General features: G+C 21.5%; 6 protein-coding genes across 6 annotated transcripts; 2 read left to right on the top strand and 4 right to left on the bottom strand. All coding sequences in view use genetic code 6, as the record gives it.

The window, feature by feature from the left end:
• Window positions 1-1,092: 1,092 nt before the first annotated feature.
• TTHERM_00977670 (transmembrane protein, putative) lies at window positions 1,093-1,545 on the bottom strand (the record flags this gene model as incomplete). The annotated part of the gene is made up of 1 exon (XM_001027206.3): window positions 1,093-1,545. One exon carries the CDS (start codon window positions 1,543-1,545, stop codon window positions 1,093-1,095), a length of 453 nt encoding a protein of 150 aa, XP_001027206.1.
• A 2,654-nt stretch (window positions 1,546-4,199) lies between these two features.
• TTHERM_00977660 (cyclic nucleotide-binding domain protein) lies at window positions 4,200-9,264 on the bottom strand (the record flags this gene model as incomplete). The annotated part of the gene is made up of 6 exons (XM_001027205.2): window positions 4,200-6,024; window positions 6,090-6,845; window positions 7,200-7,371; window positions 7,539-7,685; window positions 7,755-7,874; window positions 8,313-9,264. The coding sequence occupies 6 exons, from the start codon at window positions 9,262-9,264 to the stop codon at window positions 4,200-4,202; spliced, it is 3,972 nt and encodes a 1,323-aa protein (XP_001027205.2).
• Window positions 9,265-9,700: 436 nt separating this feature from the next.
• On the bottom strand, window positions 9,701-10,455 carry TTHERM_000977659 (dynactin; the record flags this gene model as incomplete). The annotated part of the gene is made up of 5 exons (XM_012800866.1): window positions 9,701-9,852; window positions 9,915-9,983; window positions 10,036-10,177; window positions 10,243-10,319; window positions 10,374-10,455. 5 exons carry the CDS (start codon window positions 10,453-10,455, stop codon window positions 9,701-9,703), a joined length of 522 nt encoding a protein of 173 aa, XP_012656320.1.
• A 422-nt stretch (window positions 10,456-10,877) lies between these two features.
• Window positions 10,878-11,809, bottom strand: TTHERM_00977650 (hypothetical protein; the record flags this gene model as incomplete). The annotated part of the gene is made up of 3 exons (XM_001027204.2): window positions 10,878-11,569; window positions 11,634-11,715; window positions 11,777-11,809. 3 exons carry the CDS (start codon window positions 11,807-11,809, stop codon window positions 10,878-10,880), a joined length of 807 nt encoding a protein of 268 aa, XP_001027204.2.
• A 1,376-nt stretch (window positions 11,810-13,185) lies between these two features.
• Window positions 13,186-14,731, top strand: TTHERM_00977640 (sperm-tail PG-rich repeat protein; the record flags this gene model as incomplete). The annotated part of the gene is made up of 5 exons (XM_001027203.2): window positions 13,186-13,322; window positions 13,431-13,620; window positions 13,679-13,802; window positions 13,855-14,025; window positions 14,124-14,731. The coding sequence occupies 5 exons, from the start codon at window positions 13,186-13,188 to the stop codon at window positions 14,729-14,731; spliced, it is 1,230 nt and encodes a 409-aa protein (XP_001027203.2).
• A 799-nt stretch (window positions 14,732-15,530) lies between these two features.
• Window positions 15,531-24,755, top strand: TTHERM_00977630 (hypothetical protein; the record flags this gene model as incomplete). Its single annotated transcript, XM_001027202.2, has 4 exons — window positions 15,531-15,647; window positions 15,703-22,581; window positions 22,644-23,720; window positions 23,892-24,755. The coding sequence occupies 4 exons, from the start codon at window positions 15,531-15,533 to the stop codon at window positions 24,753-24,755; spliced, it is 8,937 nt and encodes a 2,978-aa protein (XP_001027202.2).
• Window positions 24,756-26,711: the final 1,956 nt, after the last annotated feature.

Raw genomic sequence — 26,711 nt, 5'->3', positions numbered from 1 at the left:
TTAGTATCTCATCTAGAATTAGTTAAAAAAATTAAAAACTAATAAATAGTAATTTAATAGCATAACTGACTAATTGAGCTATAAAATGATTGAAATTATACAAAAAAAATAAAATTTTTGATCCTTAATTAAAATCAAACTCAAATAATTTAAATAGGTTTAAAAGAGCTTAAGTAATTCAAACATTAATTTAATACAATAAATTTAAGCAAAGTAGTATTTAGATATCTCTAATTCCTAAAAGAAATAATAAATAGCTTGTGATAAAAATATGTATTTAATAAAACTTAGTTTATAAAATTATTTGATTATGTTTATATAAACAAATAGTAGGAACTTAAAAGAATAACTTTATTTTATATTTTAGAATATGAAAAACAATATCATAGAACTTGATGGATAGATAGATAAATACTTACTTGCTTGCTTTCTTGCTTGCTTGACAAGAATGTAATAATCTTAAAATAAGAATAAATAAAAAAAGAGCATTAAATATTAAATATTATTTAAAACTGAAATTTTATTTCAATTATTGTTTAGCTTTTAATCAATGAAAATACTGAAGAGTTTTTCATAATCATAATTTATTAAATTTTGTTACCCAAGTTCCAAGTTGAAATAAGCAAAAAAATTATTTAGATTGGTCTAATTAATCATAACGATATATTTTTTTATATGCAATATATCAAAATAAAATTTAGTTGAAATTATTTTCTCTCTTTTATTTAAATAAATTTAGGTTTTTTTATTATTTCACTCTCTCTTTAAATTATGATAAAATTTATTTAATGATTAATAGAAATTTAAAGAAAAATAAAAATGAAATCAATATCATTTAAATTAGATGATTGATATTAATGCTAATAAAATGACATTATTTATTTCCAATAATATAATTGAAAATATATCTCTTTTGTTTGCTTTATATTTTTGGAGTCTTTAAATTAAAAAGCAATAATGTATAAATATATAAATTCGTTCTAAATTTCAAGTTTTTTTTATTTATCTTAAATAGCAACCACAATCATATGTAAAATATAAATTGCTTTTAATATTTCTAATATATATATAATTTTTCATTACTTCTTTCTTTCAATTATCAATTGAGTAGGGAGTGTAGGGAGGATAAGCATAAATGTCAAAACCAGCGCAAGTAAGGTAGTAAGGAGCATAGAAATGCTTGAAGAAACACTCGTTAAAATTGGCAATTTATCTAACTTCTTCAGTAATATAGCAATTGAAGAAATAATTGTTTTAATTAATCAATTTAGTGGTTAAAATATTATACTACTTGTAAATAATGTAGTTTCTGCAAGCTTAAGGAGAATAAGTTGCATTCATGAAATGATTGTAAGCATCAATGTATCCTGAGTCTTAAGAGCAGGGAAAGTAAGGATAGGGATTAGGAAAGCTCATAGTGCAGTTTTCATATTATTAGAAGTTAACAGGAACTAAGTTTTCGAGGTTTCCCTTTTGTCCTTAGAATAAGTAGACTCCAGTTCCGATCAAAAGTAAGAGAGGGACTAAAAATAAAGTTTTGTTCATTTTTTTGTTTATTTTTAATTAATTTGTTATTTTTTTGAAAAATTATTTATTATATAATATAATAGATAGGCACAATTATAGCCCAGCCTACAATAATAAACCCAACCCTAACCATATTTTAAGCAGAAATACGTGTAAATTTGATCAAATTGGATTTTCTTAAAATGAGTTCACATTCTCAATATCCTTTATATTATATATCTAAAATTTCGATGAGGGTTTATATACTGAGATATTTTATAATAACGAAACTAACTTATATCATTAAATAAAATTTAAATGAAAAGAAATTCATTAATCTAAATTTAATTTAATAATATGACCTGAATATTATTTTAGATTATAAATTGCTACAAAAATATTCAGCTAAAAATAAACAGCATCAAAGATAAATTATTTTAAAGGAGAAATTTTATAAGAGAAATAAAAACATTCAGTTATTACATAAGAAATATTTTTATTATGTTTGATCAATAAAAAACAATTAATTAAATGCTTTAATAAAAGATTTATTTTCAAACATTGGTCTCATAAATGCTATATATTTATTATTATTTAGATAATTGCTCAAATTTGAAATAAATTTTATGAAATAATTCAAAATCATATTAATATATATAATTGATTACAGCATATACTTGTATTTAAATCATATATCTTTTCGAATTGATAATCTCATTAAATTTTAAACAATTCTCCATATAAACAGAATATTGATAACTTTCTCCTTAAATGAAGGGAATCAGGTTTCTTTTCTGATATGACTTATATTTATGAGTTTTAAAAATATAGATAGATGATATGAAAAGATAGAAGTTTAATCAGATAATCAAAATTATATTTTTGTTTGATAAGAAAATTTTTTACTATTTTTAATTTGTAAAAATATATTTAGTCACAATTAATTTTAGGTTTTTATAAAAGATTTATTTCATATTATTAACAAGGATTTTATTGTTTTTATTTGTTGATTAATTATCATAGTAAAATTATATGTTATAAAAGGATTAAAATTAGATTCTTACATTTATTGTCTACATAAATATCAGAATACCAATATAAATTTAGTATTGATTTATTTAAGTAGGCTAAAAAGTAAAAATGTTTTATTTTTCAAGACTTTTATTTCAAAAAATGTAGTAAATTTTAGCAATATTAGTAAAATTTAAAAATTTAATGACTTTCAAAATTATAAATTTAAATTAGGCTTATTACTTGGAAATTATAATCTTCTTCTCTTACTAACTCCTGTGAAAGATAAATACAACTAAAAAAAAAAAAAAATTATTAAAACTTTTATCATTTAAAAACTAGTTTATTCTATTTCTGTTTAAAAAAGTTCAAACTATATATGTTATATTTGTTTAAAATATTAGAATTTATTTCAACTGTAATATCCTCTCTTCACTTTTTAGAAAGATTTTCTAAAATTTAATCCTCAGCTTTTATTTGTCTCTATCTTTTTTATTAATGAGCTAAATAGAAATGATAAATAGTGTCTTATCACATTTTAGTGAAACATTAGCACTTTTTCTATTTTGATATCTTTTTAATAAAATAAATTCATCATACTAAAAATCTTAAAAATATTTTAAAACTTGGTTAAATATATTACAAACAAACAACTAAAGTACTGTTTTCATTAGAAATTTTATAATAATTCTAAAGCTGGTACATAAACAGTAAAATCAAGGATCTTACTGATAGTATTTACAACACAATTAATTAGTTGATCAATTATTATAGGTCACACAATAAAAAGAATAATAAACAAGTTACGGAACTATTCAATTTTATTTTTAAAATAAGCTAAAAAGTTCCTATTTTATGCCATCAGACACTTTAAGAATTGTTTCAAATTATGTTTTAGTCTTATTTTTTTATATTTCCTCTATTTTTACTCAATTTTGATGTTTTTTTAAAAAGAAAATCCTGATAAAGGTATATATATTAAAATTAATTTTTATAGCTAGTGGAAATTTTTTATAATCTCTTAGATCATTTCTTAACATATCCATCCCCCATACTCTTAAGGTTATTTAAATTGATGTCTTTCCTAGCAAAATTCTTCTCATTTTAGTATCAGTTATCAACATATTTATCTACTTTAAGTCTGAAAAAAATTATTTAAATATTCTGGCTTTAATCTTACGAATATCTTTTTTAAGATTCTTCATATCTTATTTTTCTTTTTAAATGTTATTAGAAGTATTAATTTCATCTTTATAATTAATGTCACTTAAAAATTTTTCATTAAAATATTTAATATAGATACGTTTGCCTTATCTATATATTAAAATATGAATAAGAGTACCCATTCCCATAGATATAAATTAATTTTGTTGTTTTTTAGGATCTCTTTCATAATGTAATTTAGAAAAAATATGATATATATAAATTTGATATAAATATAAGAAAGTTTAAATTAAATTTTTTGATTTTAAATTTGCGGTTTAAACAATAAAATATATTAACTTAATTTTAATTAACGTAAGTTCTTTTACAAAATTTTGTAGTAAATAATTAATTTTTATTGTTATTGCTTTAATAATGTGACAAAAAAGTAAAAAAATGTTTACTTTTTAATAACTTTATTTAGAAGATAAATGTTAAATAGAAACTCTATCAATAAACACGAAAAAATTGAATAATTATCAAAAATATAAAGTTAAGTTATGATTATTGCTTGGAAATTAAAACCCTCTTCTCTTACTAACTCCATATGAAAGATAAGTAGGTCTATAATCATCTATATTTAATTCTTATTATAAAAGCTTGAAATTTTCATGAACCTATGATGAAGGGGAGCTATAGAATCTTGAGAATAATATATTTTAGCGACGTGGTTTATTTATTATCTTCTACTTTTTCATTTTTTTTTACTCTAGTTGCATTGTTTTCAGTTTATTAAGAACAATTTCTATGTTATTATGAGGGAAAAATTTTTTAAAGTTATGCATCTTATCAAACGTATCCATTTGATTATTATTATTTATTTATGCCATTTCTCTAAAACTCATTCCAGAAGTTAATTAGAGTAATAATGGTAACTATGGATTCAATAAAAGCTTTGAAAGCCTTTCTACTAATTATAAATCATTATTACATGGAGCTTAGGTATTTTAAATCTACTGTGATTAAGTCCGCTATAATTTGATATCATTTTCATTACTTTTATCATCATCCTTAGTAGTAGTAGAATTGTCATCATTTTTATTAATGCTACTCAAAGCTTTAATTATAGAATTTCTATCTTTAGATTATTTATTCTTTAGTTTAGCTATACTTTTGTAACTAGATATTACTGGCTCCTCTTCTATTACTTCTTTAATTTAGAGCATTGAACTCTTTTTATTACTAAGAGTTAAATTTTGTTATATGATACTATTTTTCTTTTTTTCTAAACTAACATCAAAGTTTTTCGAAAATTTAAAAGATTATTCTGATTACAAATTAGCTTAGGAGGAATGCGATTAAATCAAATTGTTGACTAAAATTCCTTGCAGTAAGATTTAATCAATCGAACTTCTGTAATTTATTTACTCTTAGCTGTTTTTTGTTGTTATATTTTAATTATTGTTAATTTGATTGAGAAGGACGCTTATTCTTTTATTAGATTAATTAATATTAAGTTCTTATCCTTTTAAGCTTGAATTATTCATGTTTGATTAAAAATCATCTTGAACCTTAAATGAGCTTCTTTTCAGGTGCAGCTATTGCAAGCTTTAACTCGTACCACTCTATCTTTTAATTTATTATTTAGAATAATCTTTTTAGTGCACAATATCACAGCTTAATAAACTTGATTCTGCCGATTTTATAGTTTTAGTTTTTTTATTCGTAAATGCTTCCTTAGTATATTCCTCTTCTTCAAATTTAAAATTTTAAGATTAATCATTTACGGTCTACTAGTTCAAATCTGAGTCAGTTTTTGTTGAAGTTTATTATTTATGATTCAGATCTGAATTAAAATAAATATTATTTTATTCTAAAAATTAATTGCTTTTTATTTATTCTACTTCTTCCATGGATTTTCCACTCTTGAAATAGTTTTGATTTTTAATTTGATTTTTCAACTATTCTATATTATCATTAATCATATTCGAGTTCGTTTTATAACTATTGCTTTATACTTCTGGATTAAGATTAGAGATTATGTCTTCACAAATCAAATTACTATCCAGATATTTTTTAGAAACTTCTTTTTTTTTACCAATTTACTTTTTTTGCATAGAATTTTATTTTTAAAAATTTGAAGATGATTCCACTGAAGCATTATCAATGTTTGTGTGTGATTTAGAATTCGTACCTTCATCACCCTAATCTTCGTATTCTTCACTATCAAAATCTTCAGAGTTGTAATAAGATGATCCTGTATATTTTTCATCAGATTCAAACATATTTAAAAATTGGCAATCCTCTTCTTAAAAATTCTATTTTAGCCTGTTGCTCATTTCATAGTTTATTTAAATTAAATTTCTTTATATTTTATTTAAAAAATTTAAATAATTTATAATAAATAATTTTTTAAAAATTAAATTTACAATGGCTTGAATTTATTTTTCTCAAAATTTCGTTAAATATTTTTTCTTGACTAAAACAGTGAGTAGATATCTCTTAAAATAACAAATTGTTTATCAAACATTTAATGAGTTTTAGGGCATTAATTAGAAATATGCCCAACTTACTAGCAATTATAACATTCAATATGAATTAAAGATAAATCTCCTTAAAAAATAATTTATTCTTAAATCATTTTAAATCTTTCATAATCTTCATTATTTTCTTTAATTACATCTATAAAATCTTCTCTTGAAATTTTATACAAAGTAGAAAGATTAATGCTTCTCGCTGAGGATTTTCTGGATAGTCCAGAGAAGAATGAAATATCTCCAAAAATACTATTATCTGTAAGGGTTTGAATTACATTTGGTTTTTCTAATTTCTATATGGATTGTTAATAAATCTCAATAATACCTCCTTAAATAAAGTAAATTGACATGTCATCATTTTACTCTTCTCTAAAAATTATCTCATTGGGATTTATTAAAACTTCTGTCATTTTAAAAACTAATTTGTCCAAAGTTTATTAAGAAAAATTAGAAGTAAAGATGCTATATTTGTTTAAAATCTTAGAATTTATTTCAACTGTTATCTCCTCTCTTAATTTGTTAGATAATATTTATAGAATTTCATCTTCAGCTTATTTATCTCTATCTTTCTATTCCTAAGCTAAAAATGATAAGTAATGTCTGATTCTACTCTTAAGAGAAATATTGACATTCTTTCTGTTTAAGTATCTTCATATAAAAATACAAATAATTTAAAGAATGTTATGAAATATTTTTTCATATAGTGTAGTAAGTAAGTAATTAAGTAATTCTTATTAAATACTCAAAACACCCTTTATTATTTTTTTACAAAAAATTTTGATTAGGGTAGGATATTAATTATTTGATGTTGTAATTAAGAAGTGCATATAGTATATTTTTATTATTCTTATTTATTTATTTATTTATTTATTTATTTATTTATTTATTTATTTATTTATTTTATAACTCAAAGGAATATAAAGAATGCGAATTGTGATTAAAAATTAAAAAAATTAGATATAAAGAACAATTTATTTATTATAGTCATCAAAAAAAATATACCTCTAAATTGTAGTTATTTTTTCATTCAGCTATTTTGAAGATTTTTCTATTTCTTATAAGATGAATCCAATATTGTTGATTGAGTAAGCAAAGACACAACTAAATAAAAGCATAATTATTGAAATATATAATGCTTCTTCATAATTTGTTGCTGATATGTCTCCGTAGCCAACTTTATCAATACAAAAATTATTGAAAAAAACACTATAATGCTAATATAAAAACAAATAAAAGTTTTCTAAAATGAATTTTGAGTTCATTTTTTAGAATAAATTTTTTTTAGAAATATAAATTATAATTGTTGATATTATGAAAATAATTAGATTAGTAAATAAAAACCTGTTGTCATTGTGGTAATTGACCAGTAAATAGAGTATATATATTTTTGGTAATATACTTCTTCTGATATATTTAATTTTTCTAGCCAGTTTACTTAGTTTTTGCTCACAACTTCTTACACGCCAAGAAAATACCATCCTATTGCAGCTATAAAAAAATGAATATTTTGAATTTATTATAAATATTATTTTATTTCAATAAAATTTTAGATTTTACCAATATGAGCAACAGTAACTACACTAAATAGCTAGTTAATTAATTTTATTACATGCTTTTAATTTTCTTTTAGAGTGAAAACATAATCAAATCTCTTCTTTTTTATGGATATTCCATTTGCTTTAAAAAATACAAGCAAATTAAAGCAATATGTTAACAAATCATGGTCGGGATTGAATACAATATAGTTGCTTCTTTTAATAACTTTAATGCCCAATACCATAAGGCTCACAAAGTCAGTAAAAAACACATTTGAAAAAAAATATTGTGAGGCTATTTATTTTCTTTTAACAATAATTAAATCTTTGTCAAAAAAGGCAGTGTTAAAATTGATCAAAACATCAATAATAAATATAAAAAATGTGTAGAAGAAAAATTATTTTATGAACTCTGTATCAGGATTTTCTTAGTTAAAAAACATCAGTATTGAGTAAAAGTAGAGGAAAATATAGGTAAAAAAAACTAAGATAGCATCCCATACTACTCTTAAAAGGTCTGTAGGCATAAATATTGGTATTTTTTAGCTTATTTTTAATACAAAGTTGAAGTAATTAATACATTTATTGCTATTCTTTTTTTATTTTTGTGATTTATAAAAATTGCTTAAATCATTTATTGACATGTAATCGCTATCAGTGAGATCGTCTATCCTACGATTCATGTACCTGAGTTTAAGAAGCATTATAAAATTTCTGACATGTTGCCTAACTCTCATAATTCTATTCATTGATGTATTTAAAAGCTTATTTACAATATCTGCTGCCTTCTAAAAGTTCTACTAGTACTTCCTTTCTTTATAGTTTTATGTCTTACTTTAAGTAAAATTATTTTTTACAACAAGAGTAACTTTTCTACTCAACTCGAAGATATTTTATTCATATATAATATCTTCTGGTATCCAACCTCCGTTCTTTGACACCTGCTTTTAACATAAATCTGGTTTACTATCAACCTTATCAAGTTGATTATCAATTTTAGATTTTATTTAATTTTAGTCTTTAATTTAAGTCTAGGATCTCCATATGCTTGGTCGCTTTGGTTCCTCTTTAATTCCTATTTTTATTTTATTGTTGCTCTTTATAGATCCGCTAGTGTTTTAGCTATTAACTTACTTTTTATTAGTAGAATTATTTTTTTTTAAATGGTTGTCCTAGTATTAATCATTTGTTAAAAGCACAATAGGTTATTACTCAGATAATGTTTCGTTTCTTTCTTTATAAGGGCAATTTGTTTCTTTTACATTTCCTTCAGTATTCTACTAAACATTTTCAAAGAATGAGTTATTGTTGTTATTTACAATAAATAGGCTATTATTAGAAATCGTTTAGTCTCCTTTGAGCCCAATTTCTATTTCAGTGCACTTTATCTCAAATAAATTTCTCTGGCACTTTCTACTATTATAGCTCTCCTAGGGGGCTTGGTGTTCATCAGCTAGGATCTCTAGAGATTAGTTTTACATAGAAAATTATGATCTTTAATGAGAATTTTTATTTTGTTTTTAGTAGTCCATTGATAGTTTACTTATGCTATTGTTAATCAATCAATAATTGATTTTTGATTATTTATTGCCTTGAGTTAATTTTCCTTAAACTTATTTGGATAAAAAAATTTTTTGATTAAAAAACTTTACCTTCATTTAAATTTATAAAAGTTAATATAATTTCTTAAGTATAAGTTATAGTTGATACATTGCTTTTTATTCATATATAAACAAATTATAAAAAATGAGAATTTTCAGATTATTTAGGATGTAATTAAAATTTTAATATTTAATTTCAGAATTTTCTTTATTATTATGAATAAATTTTATGTTAACATAATTTTGGTGAGTATTATATAAAGGACATTAAAAATTTTATAATGAATTATTTAATTGAACCATATATTTATTGATAATTAGTTGATATTAAATTCATACATATATTTTTTAAACAAACTATTTTTATTCAAATTTGTTTGACTGGATTATTTTAAGGTATAAGAATAGATAAAGCTTAATACATACTGACTATATGCTTTTAGAAGCGTTACTCGTCAAAATTAAGTTCTTTTACTACTTTATCAGGATAATATATTTTTTTGTCTTCGATAATAGTTCCTTTTTAGTATTTACATTTGCTTTAAAAATAAATCAAATAAATGGCTTTAATTTAAAAATACCCTAAGGAAGTTTAACACATGCTCCTATGGTGCATTTATCTTTAATTTAGCAATCTTGTTCCACGCTACCTAATAAAATAAGTAAATATAACTTTAAACCTAGCATGAAACTAATTAATACTCCTTGGTTCAAAATGATTCATATTTCCTATATCAGAAGTATCTATTTTTGATCCTACTTCAAACAAATTGTATGATCCAATAAACATATTCTTATTTTTAGCTGGATCCTTACTTTTCTTGTTTACGATTGAAACTCTTTCCTTTAAATAAATATTTAAAAATGTAATATTCATTTTTTTAGGTTGGCTTTTAAAATTATGTTTACTTCAATTATGTTATAATCTCCAAATATAATGTCTCCTCCTTCAGCTAAAATAGTGCAATTTGGGTGAATTATGCATCCTTTTTTATCAATATTACAGTATTTTTTACTGATTTTATTTTAAAATAATTTACCTTTTCCAAATTTCACATTTCCTAGAATCTCGCTCTTCTAACTTAAGATAGTAGCTGTAGTTTTCTATTTTTCTTCCGTCATTTTAAAAAATAAAAGCAATTAAATAGCTTAAATAAGATATGTATTCTTAATTTAAAAATAATTTAATATAAAAATGCTCATAAATTACAAAGAAAATCTAAATATTATTGAAAAATAAAATAATTTATTTTAATATAGTATCAGATTTAATAATAAATTAATTTTAAATAAAAGAAACCACTGAAAAAAAATTCCATTTAAAATATAAATAAATGCATTTTTTAACAAATTTTGATATTTAATAATTCCTTTATTATGTTTTTTTAGAATTTTATTTAAAAACATGAATAATCAATCAATCATCCAATCAATACTAAAAATAAAAAATTTATTATAAAATTTTATTTAGTTAATATTTTTATATAATATATACAAATAATTTGTCAAAATATTTATTAAAATTAATGTTTGTTTATTCATATTCATATTACTATCATTTTTTCATCAATTTCCCAGTTATCTTCATCTTGATTACTCTTTTATTAACTAGATTTTCTTTTTTGTATTTTTGTATTGCTTCCCTCTTCTTATTCTTCAATTGAATCTTGTGATATAATGTTAGGATCTTCATTTAAGAATTACTAATTGCTTTCTTCTTATTCACCAATTTAAGCTTGATTATTTATTTACTACTTTACATCATTAAGAGATTGTTATTATTGCTCGATCGAGTATTGTATTTTTTCATGTAACTAATAAATTAAAAAATATAATACTCTCTTTTATATTTGTGTATCTGCAGGAAGATTTTTTATTGCACCAGTTTAAGCTAGCTTTTAAATTTGTTGCTAAATATTTGCTGTATCTTCAAAGACATGAAAGTTTGTGAAATCATCTCTCTCTATCATTATAAGCTATTTAGGATCTTTAGCGAAATAACTTTATAAGCTATTTTCTATAAATTCAATCTGCTCATTTAAAAACTCAATGTTATCTTCATTATTCTAAATACTATTTTCATATTCTTTTAACAAAATAAGAAGGCTTACGACAGCATTTCTTTTTTACTATAATATTTCTTAATCATTATTTAATTTTTCTTCGCTTTTAATACAACTCATTTCCTGCTCTACTTATTTTTCTGATTATTCTTCTTTGTTATTTTTGATGTTAGCTAATTATTCATTATTTATTATACAAAAAAATTAAATATTTTTTATTCGCTTTTATTTATATACTTTTCAATGTTTTTATATCATCATCCAGCTAATAAACCATATTTGAAAGCTCATTTTTATATAGCTATACAACTTCTTTAGACTTTTTTAAAAATTAAATATTCTATGTAAAAAAAAATAATTTATTTATAAATTTTAAGTACCTTTTCTTTTATAGTATTAAACCAGCCAAGCATCTCTTTCTAATTTTTAATTATCTATTTTTGTTTATTAATTTCTAAATATCAAATTTTTTATATCAAAAATCAATATATTTTTTCTAAATTTTAAGAAGAAAAGCAATAATTTATAAATTTGATCAAGCAAGATAAATCTGATAATTAATAAAAGAAAATGAATAAAAATAAGCAGCATTCTCTATACACAAATCTATTTTTATTTTTTTGTATTCAAAAATATAAAATTAATTAAATACAACTAATATGTTAAAATAAATATTAACTTTTTTCTAATATTTCAAATCACAATAATTAAATTTAATATATCAAATTTTTTAGAAGGATTAGCTTATTCTTATTTTGTAGATATAATTAAGCATCAGGAGATCATTATATAATATATAAGTAACAAAAATAAAGAGTTTCTTCTTTTATCTTTTATAAATACTTATAAAAATATATTTTATAATTTTTATGTTATTATTAATTTTAATGATAAAAATTAGCGAAATTTAGATACATATTAATAATAATAAAATTTATAATAATTTAAATTAAGTATAAAATAATAAATGACTTAGATTTTTAGCAATCTCATCAGCTTATATGAATGAAAACATAAAAGTATATTGATTTCAAGCAGTATTTTATTTTTTTAAATTTGTTTTTAGATATATATATCAAATAAAATTATAAAAAACTTTTCTATCAAATAATCAATCAAAATAAAAATAATTTTCTTAATATTGTCTTTTTAAACTATGAATTTATTTAAAATATAATGAAGTATACTCCAAGTTAGTTTTTTGCATAAATTAAAAAAAATATTATGAATTGAGGCTAATATTAAAATAAAAAATTTGGCATTTAAAATATTAATATAATCAAATGTACTATGAATACCATAAATTTTTGACCTTTATTAAAATATACCAATTAATATTTACCATTGATTTAAAGGGATTTGAGAGAATTATTGAAAATAAATTATAAAAAACATTAACTTATATATATTAATTGAATGGACTAGTGTGGTTTGCAAAAATAATAAAATTTAATACAGATTCCAAGTTTTATTATATTACTAATATTCAATAGCAATCAAAATTAATTGATTAGCTAATATTTTAATTGATATTCTTCATTAGTTAGTTGGACATAATAATTATATATATATACAATTACTCAGTTATTAAATAGAGAATGATCTATGATCAATCAATCAATCAATCAAATAATTAATAATTTATATTGAAATCAAATGGAAAAAAACAACACATCAAATATTATTTATATAGATTGATTGATAAATATAATACATTAAAAATATTTAGATACCTTTTAAATAAAAAAAGTAATAATAAATTAATTGTTAGGTAAAAAGAACTATAAAAATGTCAATGTCATAAACCTTGTGTAATTTTTCTGTTACGAACCCTTCTCAGATTATGAACCATCCTTTAAACACATCAAAATCAAAATACTAATATTCTTTCAGCAAATCAAACCGTTTTGACAAAAATAAGTCTTAGTAAAACATTGTTGATCAATGAATATTTATTTTTAATTATTAATGCATCATATAATTTCTACATTCACACTATTGTTCAAAGTTCTGAATAATTATTTTAAATAACAGCTGCTCTGAGGCATATTACAACTAAAAAGATCAAAAAGAGAAAAGATCAGCGGCATTTGGATATGGAACTAAATATGATTTTACAAAGACACAAGTCTACTCTCCCTCTCCAGATTCATATGAAACGAAATCAGCTTTTGAAAAGTAAAGGTCTTCTTAAAGAGGAAAATCATTTGGTCTTTCACGTGATGTAAAATTTAAATATGAAGCAAATCTGATCAATCAAAATAAATTTATATTAAAAACAGAATATGAAAGAATTTAGCTATATCACCTAAGGTCCTCTAAAAAATCCTGGCCCTGGTAACTATCAACACCCAGAGACTCTTAGAACTGAAGGCTTTTCTATGAGACCAAAGACAACTAATTTATGTAAAAATAGTTATTTAACAAATAGAAATAAAGGTAAAACTATTAAAAAAAGATAATCCCGTTTTCCTTGATGGAAAATAATCATACCAAACTAATCCTGGTCCTGGAAGTTACGTACATAAAGACACTATCACCAAATTAGGTAGATAGACTGTATCTAATTTTAGAAGCTCTGGTGCAACAACCTTTAATCCTCCTACCTCAAAAAGATTTGGTCCAATAAGTAGAGCATTTTATACTTTTTAAGCATTTAAACTATTCTATTAAATTTAATTCAAATAATATAATAATTTTAAACAAAAATTTATTTACTTTAAATAGAATCTGCTGCACCTGGACCTGGTACCTACTAACCTAAAAATGACTTAAACTCTAGTGGACAATATGTATTAAGTTACAATAGAGGAGATGGAACAAGAGCATTTTCTAATTAAGTAAGAAGATCATTTACAGATATCTAAGCAAATAAATCATTCAGTATTGAAAAATATTCATTTTTGTATTATAATTTTGATTAAACCAATATTATATAAAAATAGCACCTGGACCAGGCAACTATAGAATTCCAAGTGATTTTGGTAATTACGACCACATAAATTTATATAAAACTAGTTCTGATTTTAACAGCACCAAAAGATCATTTAGCAAGCATAATACTTCTAACTTATACTGAAACTGACAAATAAACTAACAAAAATAAATAGATAAATAAATAAATTGAAACATACTTAATAACTATGATAAATTAATACATAAATGAATAAATAATAATTTCAAATACTCATGTAATTACTATATAAAAAAGATCTTTGTTAATATAAAATAAATAAATCAACCATTCAAATTAACACATCTAAATATTCTATTCTCTATTAAATATGAATCATACACAAGTTATATTAATTGAATTTAACAATCTTTTTCAATGAAATAATTGATGAATAAACAAATTAATTTAATTGTAAACCAAATTTTTCTTTAAAATTGACAAATAAAATAAAAAATTTTATAATACCACTAAAATAATCAATAAATAATTAATTAATTTTTATAATTTTAAGATTCACTTTTGAATAGAAAGTTAAATTTATAAATATTTAAAGTAATAATTTTAATTTTTATTAAATATTATTCAAATAAGTGGAATAAATAAAATAAATTTTAATTCAATTTGATTTTTATTAATTATAAATTTTTTAATATTTTTGATTATTTTAATAGATAAATAATAATTTATTGAAACTTATTTCAAAGATTTAATTTTTTTAAAAATAATAAACATTATAAATAAATATTTTAACTTATTTGCTAACATTTTAAGATATTTATTTTACTCTAATTCAAATCTGAAAATCCTATAAAAACAATTAAGAAAATAGGTAGTATTTATTTGCGCCAAAGAAAAAAATATTAAATAACAACTCCTATCAGAATTAAATCAAGATGACAATTTTTGATTAATTGAATGTGTTTTTATATTAAGGGCAAATAGAATTTTGAAATTAATTTGAATCAGTCAATAAATAAATGGTAGATGATATTATATTTTTTGTATCAATACATAATTAAATAATTTACTATTTATTTATTAATTAATTTGATTATTATTACAAAATTTGAAATTAAATTTTGGCGTATTTTGGCTTCAAATAAGATTTCATCATAAAGTTTAGAATCATTTGTATATTAATTTATAAGATACAAAATTTAAGATATTATTAGGTAGGTATGAATAGTTTTAACTAAAGTAGTAGTAATAATAATAAAGAAAATGTGGTTAATCTTGGCAGCTCAGCCAAGCCATCAACTGCTCCACCTGCTGCTTCATCAGCTCTCAGTTTTAGAGTAAGTTAACTTAGCAATTAATTTTGAATTAAGGAAAATTCTTACGTTTTTATAGGAAAAATTAGAATAGTAATTGAAAAAAGCTAAAGAATTGTAAAAGTTAGCATAAATAGATTTAGAAATTACTAAAAAAGATAGCGTTAAAAAAGATGAGCCAGCTCCAACATTAAGTACAAACATCTAAAATCCAACAGCTTAATCTTCAGTAACAACAACTCCATCAAGCAATTAAGTTCCATCAGTTTCAATGGTTTCCTCATTTTCTTCTAGATTTTCATCTATCTTATAGAGAGATTAAAATAAAACATCATTAATAAATACTCCTTTATCTACAACTTCTACTGCTCCATCCACTTTGCCTGCTATAACAGAAAATAAATTTAGCGCAATAAGTTCAAGGTTAAGCTAGTTAAGAGAATCATTAAATTAGACTCTTTCTAATTCAGAAATTAAATTACCTTCTTAGCCTGTGTCATAAAATAATAGAGAAACAAAAAGCGAGATAAGAGACTTTTCAGATAATAAATAAAGTATAAATAAGAGTTTATTATTAGAAAATAATAAGTAGACTCATGATTCGAGTATTACATCGATTATTTCTAAAATAAAATCCAATATTTAAAGCAGTACAGATACTAATTAAGTAGGAAATTTATAAATAAAAAAGAATGAAGATAACAATCCAGATTGCATTATAGTAGAAGAGAAAAGCACACTTAAGCCAAAGCAAGCTGAAGTAGAAATGTGTATTGAAATTGAAGCGAATCCTAAGGATTTAATTTAATAAAAAATGAATAATTCAACAAATAAGAGTTATTTCTCTAATAATTCAATAGCTACTCCTAAACATTTAGAAAGCTCACTAAAAATGGATTCTTCTATTAAGTCTAATACTTCTAGTATTAACAAATTAAGCTCAAATAAGGAAGAAAATAAGAATGGTCCAAACACAATTACTAACAATCAAACTACTTCAAAAATATTTTAAGAAAATGAAAAATAAGGGATAATATAATTAGAAAATAATTTGCAAAAGAGTAATTGTTAGATCAAAGATTAAACAAATGTTAATGATTTAATAGCAAATTAAAGCATTAATTCAGAAAATCTTTAATCTGTTAAATCCTTAGAAATTTAAAATTAGGGAAAACAAGAGGATTAGTTTTAAGATAAACCCAAATAAATATCTGACAATAACTCTACTTCTATTAATAATTATGATTTGAGCTCTAAATTTTAATAAAATTAAAAATAAAATGATATTCTTAAAATAATAGAAAATATCCCTTCCTCATCAGAATCAGATTTATCATAAATCAATAGTCAACCAAATTCATAATAAACTTAAGATTAGTAATTATTTAAGTAAGAAACAAAAGCAATTTATGATATCAATCATCAATCACCCATTTTACAATAGAAACAGATTTAAGACGATATTATATCTAACAAATAATTTAAAAATGATCAAAATAATTAAAATAATGGTGATAAATATGAAACTTAAGAAGATTAATTTGTATTTGAGGAAAAAAATCCATAAAATGAATTAAATGAAACCAAATAATAAAACATTATTTCTGAAGATAATTTATAAAAATTGAACTCTATTTAAAACAGTGATTTAAATTTATCTTAAAACCTAAATAAAAATTCAGCTTAAAAGTATGAACTAAATTAAACAGCTGTTGAATCGTAGCTTAAAATTATTGATGAAGATTAATATGTCAATAAAGATTTAAATGAATAATAATAAATAATATAAACTAGTTAAAATATAGATGAAGAGATTAACAAAACAAATCACTTTGAATAAGAGTCAAATGCTTAATAAAATAATTAGGAAGAATTAAAAAATGAATCTTAATTAGTTTAGGAAAACAATATAACTAAACAAATCATCTCAAATCAATTTAGTTAATTATAATCTAATTAAGTTAAATCTACTTCATAAATCTCTTAATATATTTAGCAAGAAATTCAACCTCTATCATTATAGAAAAGTGAAGAATAGTCCAGTTTTTAATAAAATTTAACTTAAACTTAATAAAATTAAAATGAAATAAGCTTAGAAAAAGAGTCTTCCAAGCAAAGTGCATAAAAATTATCATAACTTTTAGATACTCTTGATAGAATGGAAGAAGAGGAAGAGAATGAACAAAAAATAGAAACAGAAACTATTTAGAATTAAAATAATATATTGAATGAAAAAGAAATAACAAATGCACAAATGGATGAAGAAAAAGAGGAAGAGATCAGAGGCTAGGCAAATTAAATGGATAACTTATTTTAAAATAACCCAAATTAAGATGATCTTTTGATTGATCAATAAATAAGTAATAATTAAACAAATATCTCATTAGAAAGTAAAAATTAAGTATAAATAGAAGAATCTTAGATGAAACCAGAAACTAGTTAAAGTTTTAAATAAGAAGATACCGAATAAGATAATAAATCTGTAGAAAAACTAATTGCATCAAATAAAAGCAGTTTATAAAAAGATTAGAGTCTTACAAAAGTAATCAATCAAATAGAAGAATGTGAAAAATTAGACAAAATAATAGATGAAAACGATGAAGAAAATTAAAGCAAAACAAATCAATAATAAATAATAACAGAAAGCATAGAGAAAAATCAAAATGAAAAGAATTCCATGGAAAAATTCAATGATTCGAACAAAAGTAGCTTACAAAAAGATAAAAGTTTATCAAGTATTCTAAGCTAAATAGAAGAATTTGAAAAGATGGAAGATGAAGATGAAAAAGAAGAAATTTAAGTAAGTAAGATTGACTAACTTGATCACTTTAAAAATAATAATTTATTATAAAATATCTAAATGGATTAAGAAAAAGAAATTGAAATGAGCAAAAACAATTAATAGTTGTTAGAATAGTAATCAACTTAAAATAATTAGTTAGATATCAATGAAAAAACTAGCAATTAAAATGAATATAATTAATAAATAGATTAAAATAATTTGTAATCTCAAAAAGAAGAATTAAAATAATAAGATTAGTAAACTTTTATTGAAAATTAAAATAACTAATAATTAAATGAAGTTTAAGAATCTAACTCATAATAAGAGATATAAATTGAAATGAACTTGAAAGATAATAATCAAGTTATTAATAATTTGTAAAATGATATTTAACCAAAAGATGAATAATCAGAAATTAAAACATGCTAAATACAAGATAATGATAAAGAAATAAACTAACAAGAATAGCATTAAATTAACTCTTAATTACTTAAAATCATTGATGATTCTTCTTCTTCTTCATAATCAAATGACTCTTAGGAAGTCAATTTCTAACAAAATGAGCACTAATAGATCTTAAATATTTAAAATGAGAATTAATAACTTGATTAAATAGAATAAGAAAACTTAATAAATGATTCTGATTAATTGGTTGAAGTATCAAATGATAAAGTTTAGAATACATTTGAACAATAAAATGAATAAATATAAAATATTAATCATAATTAACTTAATTAATTTGAAGAGTATGCTATTTAAGATCAAAATAATAAATAAATAGAAAATATTGAAACATAAAATTAATAAAATAGCTTAGTTTAAGAAAATCTTGAATAGATAACAGAATTAAATGTGAATATTAATCAAATTAATTAACATAATTTATTAAAATAAACTGAACAAATTGAAGAAAATAAAGAATAAAATGATATCGAACAATTAGATTTTTAAAATGATGAGTAATAAATTTATACTTAAGTTGATATTTTATCTAAAGAGGTAGCTAGTGAAAACTAATAACAATCAAATGAAAAATAATAAATTTAAGTTGAAGAAAAAGAACAATAGATTACTGAATTAAAAGATTAATTACCTGAGATAAATAAACATGAAATTATAGAAGTAAATCAACAATCTATTCATGAATAAGAACAATAATCAATCTTAATGCAAAAGCAATAACAATATGTAGAAGCTAAAGAATAATAAACAACTTAATCTGAAGTAAATCGATATTTACAAGTTGATGCAAAACAATAGATATCTGAACTAAAATAACAAATATAAGTTGAAGATGAATAAATTGTTGATCAAGTAAGTTCATAAATAACTGAATAAAAAAATTAATAATAATCATAAATATAAGAATAATATCATGTTGAATAAATACAAAATATTGTTGAAAATGATTAATCAATATCGATTGATCAAAAATAATAATAAAATTGTGTTTATGAGGTTTAATAATTAGAATAAGAAATAGAATAATAAGGAAAAGAAATTGATGAATAATAATAGCAATAGGTTAGTTAATAATCTATTTAATTAAACACATAAATCTAAGAAGAGGAAAAATTATTATAATAATCACATATTGAAGAAGATTTATAATAAAAATTAATTGTAGAATAAAATTAATAAATATTTTAATGCGTTAATGAAGTTTAATAATAATAAAAAGTGATTGATGATAAACAATAAGAATCTGTTGAACAATCATTACATGAATAATCAGCTTAATAAAGAGAATAAAAAGAAGAATTTTCGGAACCATCAAAATAATAATTGATCGATCAATAAGCATCATAAAAAATATAAGGTGAAGAAAAATAACAAAAAATAGAGGAAAATGATAAAAGTGAATTAGTGATTGATACCTCTAACCAATTAGAAATTTAAGAAGAGAAATAAGTAACATCTATTATCAAACATGATGAAGATTGCAAACATATTTTATTATAAAGTGAAGAAATACAATAAGTTGTTGATATTTCTAATGAAAAAGATGATCCAACTCATTAAACATTTAGCAATAACTTGAATAATATAGTTATTGAACAATAAAATGAGTAAATATTAAATAGCAACTAAATTGAAGCAAAATCAGATTAAAATCATTAATAAATAGATTCTAAATTTTAAGCTGATGGAGAGTAAATATTGTTAAGCAACTCAAATAATTAAATAAAAATTTAAGAAAAATCAGATGATATGTCATAAATTGAAGTTGAAAACGAAAATAATAACCATGAAGATTAATAAGAAGATGCTATGGAAATAGAAACACAAATTGATGAGTAACCAGATCACCTTAACTAAGACTAATTCGATTAGATTCTTGATTAAAATTAATAAAAAGAAAGCTAATATAACAATGATGATAAAATAAAATAATAGGATAGTCCAAAAACAAAAGAAACTGAATGGCAAATCCCAAATAATTTAGATATTTTGGATTATATTAATTAGAAATAAACTATTCAAAAAGAATCCGATTATTAGAAAATATCTGACGTAGATTTAAAAAAAGAATTTGATGAAAAAGAATATTCTGCAGAATTTATAAAGAAAAGCTCACCAAATTCCCTTGAAATCCTTGAAATGAAATAAAATATTTCAAATGATAAAAAAGAAGAATAGTCATATAAGAGTGAAATTAAATTAGGAGATGCCAATACTAATATTGGAAGTGTTATGCTTGATATGGAAAAGTTTTTAAAATAAAAAGGACTCTCTGATTTAAAAAACTAATCAACTGTACCTAACTCTGAGATAAAAAATGAAAATGTAGATATTGTATTATCTACGAATAGCAAATTAACCTAAGTTTAATAAGAAGATAAACAAAATTAATGTTTATAATTAAGAAGTGACCAAAGCTTATTTTAAAAAGAACAAGATCATAATGAGAGAAAAAATTTATCTCTTGAAAAAAAATAAATATTTGATATTGTTAACATAAACAATAATGTTTTGTCTTAAATGGACTAGTTTCTTATTTAAAAAAGCTCATAAAAAGATAATTTCTTAAATGGAGATAATATTTAAGAGAAGTAAGAAATAGAATAGATAGAGAGTGCTGATAAAAATTATTCTTTTGGAAATAATTCTGAAAATATTTTTGAAAGAATAAAACGCGAATCTGATAAAAAACTATAGGAAAGCGGCTTTTAAATTAGCTCTGACTAAAGAAATAGTCTTATAGTTACAAACATATTTACTCCTAGCAATGCTAAAGCTATTTCTGATTGTGGAGGAGCATAAACATAATTTTCTAATGAGTCATTTGGAATAACACCAAAAAGAATAAATTTCCTTTAATCGAATAAGAAAAGCGAAGCTGAAGCGACTTAAATAAATACAGATAGCTAATTTTAGCAACTTTACTAGAGCAAGCTTAAAATTGCTGATGATTAAAAATTGGTAGAACCTAAAGAAGAATTAACACAAAATACATCAAATAGCAATATATCATCTTAGCTAAATTCTAGTAATGAGAATAGCAAATTATAAATGAGTTCTGAATTAAAAATGAGAACTCCACTAAATCACTAAGTTGTTTTATAAATTGATGAAAAAAAGAATCCAGCAAAAGCTCCAAGTTCATACACAGTCATTTCAAATAGAAACAATGTATTAAAATCGCCTGTTCTATCTTCTTTAAATAATGACAAAAAAACATTGAAGAGTAATCTCATTAGGGATCGTTCTAATTCTAAAAGTCCTGGAAGACAAGGATTAAATTTACCTTAAAATCAAATAGAAAAGCCTAAAGGTAAAAGTCCACTTAGGCAGGGATTAAGTCTTCCAAAATCTGCAATGAGAGATGATTTATCAATTTCAAGTGTTAACTTAAGTAGATTTGATTTAGAAAATGAAGAATATGAAAGCAAAAACTTACAAAATTCTTCTACTACTTAAAAAAGAATTTCTATTTAAGGAGATCTTGCAAAAATCGCACAAACACTAGGTATTCCTAAGCACAATAGGAATTAATGTTAGTTGATTGAAAATATTTACAATTTAGATAAAAATGTTTGCAAATTCATGCTAAATCAAAGTGGAAAAAATATTTTTTATCAATCACTTGCTTTACTTGATGACTCGATACCTAATCACTTCATAGTTGTTGTAACAAATTAATTTATGACACTCAGATCTAAAATGAACAAATAAGTATAAAATTTTTATTTTTAAAATTTGTAAAAAAGTAATAATATTTATAATTAAATTATTAGGTCAGCTGGGCTTGCATAAATTCTCTAATGGGAGTTGAAACTTTAGTTTAGGTTTAAAATCTATTGATGGAAAGAAAGATAAAGCTTTTGTTCATTCAATAAGAGTACTTATTGTAAGAACAATATAAATTTATGAGAGATTAAATTAAAATGATAATTTATGAAGATATGACAGACAAAATACTTGAAATCAATGAAATTTATAATATATAAAGATACCATCTTTTCCATACAATGACATTCAAAACTTTAGAGTAAGTCAATTAAATTTGCGAAAAATATACGCTTGTCAACATAGATGAGTAAATCGGTCTTTATGGATTTGATTTTTCTAATATTAATTGGACATTTGAAAGCGACAAGGAAAAGAGTCTTATTAATTTTATAAGAAAAAACAATTTGAAGAAAGTTATTATGTACATAGATAAGAGCAAAAAAATAGAGGAGATAGTCTCCAGTTTTAATTAAAAAGGATTAAAAATGCAAGCATACAATAGCTAAAAGCAAGATTAAATTTAGTAGCTTTTTTCTAAAGATTAATTTGAAATTCTTTGCTGTTACAATGGATAATATATTCCAAAATAAATAAAGTAAATAGTTCAATATTATATTCATTATCATATACCTAGAAGTGTCACTTCTTATGTTAATGATTTGAATGGATATCAGTATTATCACATCTAAAAAGGATTCATTTACGAAAAATTCGCTTGTGGCTTTTTAACAGAGCTAGACTTTTTCGAAATACGTTCTGACATGGTACAAGAATTAACTGAGAAAAAATTGATTCAGACAGTACTTAAAACATTGAATAGTAATGGAACTGATGGTACTTAAAATAAGAAGAAAGCTGGTCCAGCTATTTCTGATGATTTCTTCTTTAATGTTGTCTTAGATGAAACAGAATAAAAAATATAAGAACACTATAATAACTTTATGAAAGATGAAGATGAATTTAATCTCGAAAATGAGTAAGAAGCTAACATAAAGTAAATATAAATTACTAAATTTATTAATGAAAACTGCATCAAGCGTGAAGTCCTTATAAAAATACTCTCTTACATAGCAGCAGATTAGGTAATTTTTATGAAAAATTTTTATTAACATTTTTTTATATATTTAAGAAAAAAATAGTTTGGTAAATAAATTAATCAAATTTGTTTGATTTAAGTAATAATTGATAAACTAACATGAAATAATTTTACTATTTACTAAAATTACTAACTCCTTTTAATTTAATAAAAATAGGTTCAAATTATGCCTTTCTAAGGAGTGGTAAAAATGATTTAAAAAAATTAGTTAGCCAACAACAAAATTGTAAGTACCCTATTGAAGAATAATTAAAATAAAACTACTATCACATTCAGCATATTAGATTTAGCAACTGAATTGCAAATGACTAGTTAAGAGTTAAATCGCTCTTTGAAGAAGCTTAATGCTGAGAAAAAACTACAATATGAGGTGAAAGAAGAATTGGCTTTGCTTACAATTAAGCCTAACATTGATTAAATACTTGATAAGCTGTTTGAATAAATAAGATTCTAAGAGGAAAAACAAATTAATGATTTAGATACCATGTATTTATGTGCCAAACTAACATGTAATTTAACATTAGAATAGGTTTTTAAATATCAAAAGTATAAAGATATGAATAAGAATTCTAATCAGTAAGAAGAAGGTTAAGTAAGCCTGAAAGTTTTGTTAGAAAAATACTTGAATGAAAGCAAAGGAAATGAAATGTGTGAAATATTTACTAATATAGAAAAATCTAAGCTACCATTTATATCTCTAAAAAGTCAAAGAGAAAAATCAAACCTACTTAAGGACATTCAAAATCTTGTACCTCGTGTTTAGAAATCAAAGCTAAACCTTGTTGAGTTTTAACTGAATAAAGACTTTTCTCAAATGGATTTCGAGTCTCAAAGCAGATTTATCTCACTTATCTTATAAGGTATTGATGGAAAGAATATAAATGAATTCAAGCCTGCTTTACAATTTAAAAAATATTTCAAATATGACTACTTTGATATACTCCAAATATCATTTGAATACTTATAATCATATTATACTTCTCTTCTCTAATCAGAAACTAGCAAAAAGATCAAAATATGAAAATATGAAGATTATAAATAAACAATTTAATTATAGAGTCATTTATATAAATGTTTTATTTCTTTGTGAAATTAAAAATAAATTATTATATAATTTACTAAATATTTATAAAGATTATCAAGTAAATTTATTTAGAAATTATCAAAATTTTGTATTTATTTCTTTGCCAATTTAATTATTGTAATATTTTGATTGTAAACTTTTTTTTTATCTTCTTTTATGCAAGATATTATTTTATGTATTTGTATGCTAAAAGTTGCAATAGCTTAAATTTATAAAAAGGTTAAATATAAGAAAATTATTTATATTTATCTTAATAAGTATCAAAAATATTATGGAAGTAAATTCATAAAAATATATAATACTTTATTGTATTTAGCAAAGTAAATTCAAAAAAAAATATGAAGAAGAAAATTCCTTGTTGTTTTTATAATTAAACTTAAAAATATTTATATGTATAAGCTAATCAATTTAAATTACCACTATTTTAACATAAATGTAAAAAGTTTAAAATTGATTTAATAATAAAAAGAGTTAAAAATACTTTAGAGAAGAAAATCTTAAAAAATGCATATAAAGTAAATATTTTCAAAAATCTTATGGAAGGCAAGATTAATAATTTTAAACTAAATTTTCTCATAAATAAAATGGATAAATTAATATAAAAAATAAAATAGCTAGCAAAAAATATTTATTTGGCAAATAATCTATTGAAATCTATCTATTATTTTTTGAAAAATAAATATTTAAAAATATACAAATTATTTTTATTTAAATTTATCTTATTTTATTTTCTTATGAGAAAGATATCTTTTTTCATCAAACATAGAGAAAAAATATAGTAATTGATTGACTAAGAAATGGTTAAAATCTAATCTTTAATGATAAATAATTTTTTAAATATTAAAGTTGATCATTAATTTGGCTAAGAATTGCACAACAAATTGAAGAAACAGAATAAATTTTTGATTATTAAAACATTTTCTATATTAATTGCTAATATTTTTTTGATTTTATCATATTATAATAATGGAATGTTTTACAAAAATTAATGAATGAAAACTTTGAAACAGCTTCAATTTATACAGCTTTTTGATTTGATATTAATGAGAAATTTCTTGTTTGTATAATAGATTAAATTAGCTTGGCTATTTTAAGTATTAAATGTATTGACATTTATCTCTTTTAAAAACATTTATTTAGATTGATTCTATTGATAAATCAGTCAAAGTAGAATTAATATTTTTTAATGTGGAATAAATAATGAAATATTTGATAGTAAATTATTTTTAAACAAAAAATTATTATTATATTTGAATAAAAGAACAATTTTAAATTAAAGAAAGCAAGCTTTTGTTGCATACTTCTTTAATAATATCATTTTTTAATGATAATTGTAAGATCTTGGAACCATCGCTATAAAATTATGATCTATAACGACCTGGACAATCTTTAAGTTTTTATTTTGCATCCCCACAAGGTCATTTAAACAAATAATTTTGTAGAAATGATTCATAGGATGCTTGTTTTATTTATTTTTTTCATGCATGCTTTCTTGCTTGCTTGCTTAGTTTTGTTTTTTTTTGATATTTTGAATATAAGCAAATTTAAATTAAATAAATAAATATTAAAATTGTTAGAAGGTAGTCACTTATCAATAAACAAAATACAGATTTTTATCCTGTTGAATTGATTATTTTAATTTTAACTTAGAAAATTGACTAATATCTTCTCTCTATTTGCAAATTAATGACGTATCTTCGTTTCATAAATGAAATACACTGTTTATCAGATTAACTTTATAGAATGAATTTTTTCTGTATTTCAATATTAAAATAATAATTTTAATTTTTTATTGAATAGATAAATCTTTTTTTATTTTCCTATTTTTTTAATTTAAAATTCTACATTTATTTTATGTTTTAAATTATTGAAGTATAAATAGTTTATTTATCA

Source organism: Tetrahymena thermophila (genome assembly GCF_000189635.1).
Source record: "Tetrahymena thermophila SB210 genomic scaffold scf_8253900, whole genome shotgun sequence".
NCBI classification, from domain to species: Eukaryota; Ciliophora; class Oligohymenophorea; order Hymenostomatida; family Tetrahymenidae; genus Tetrahymena; species Tetrahymena thermophila.
The sequence above is the reverse complement of the archived record's forward strand: the minus strand, read 5'-3'. Positions and strand labels throughout refer to the sequence as shown.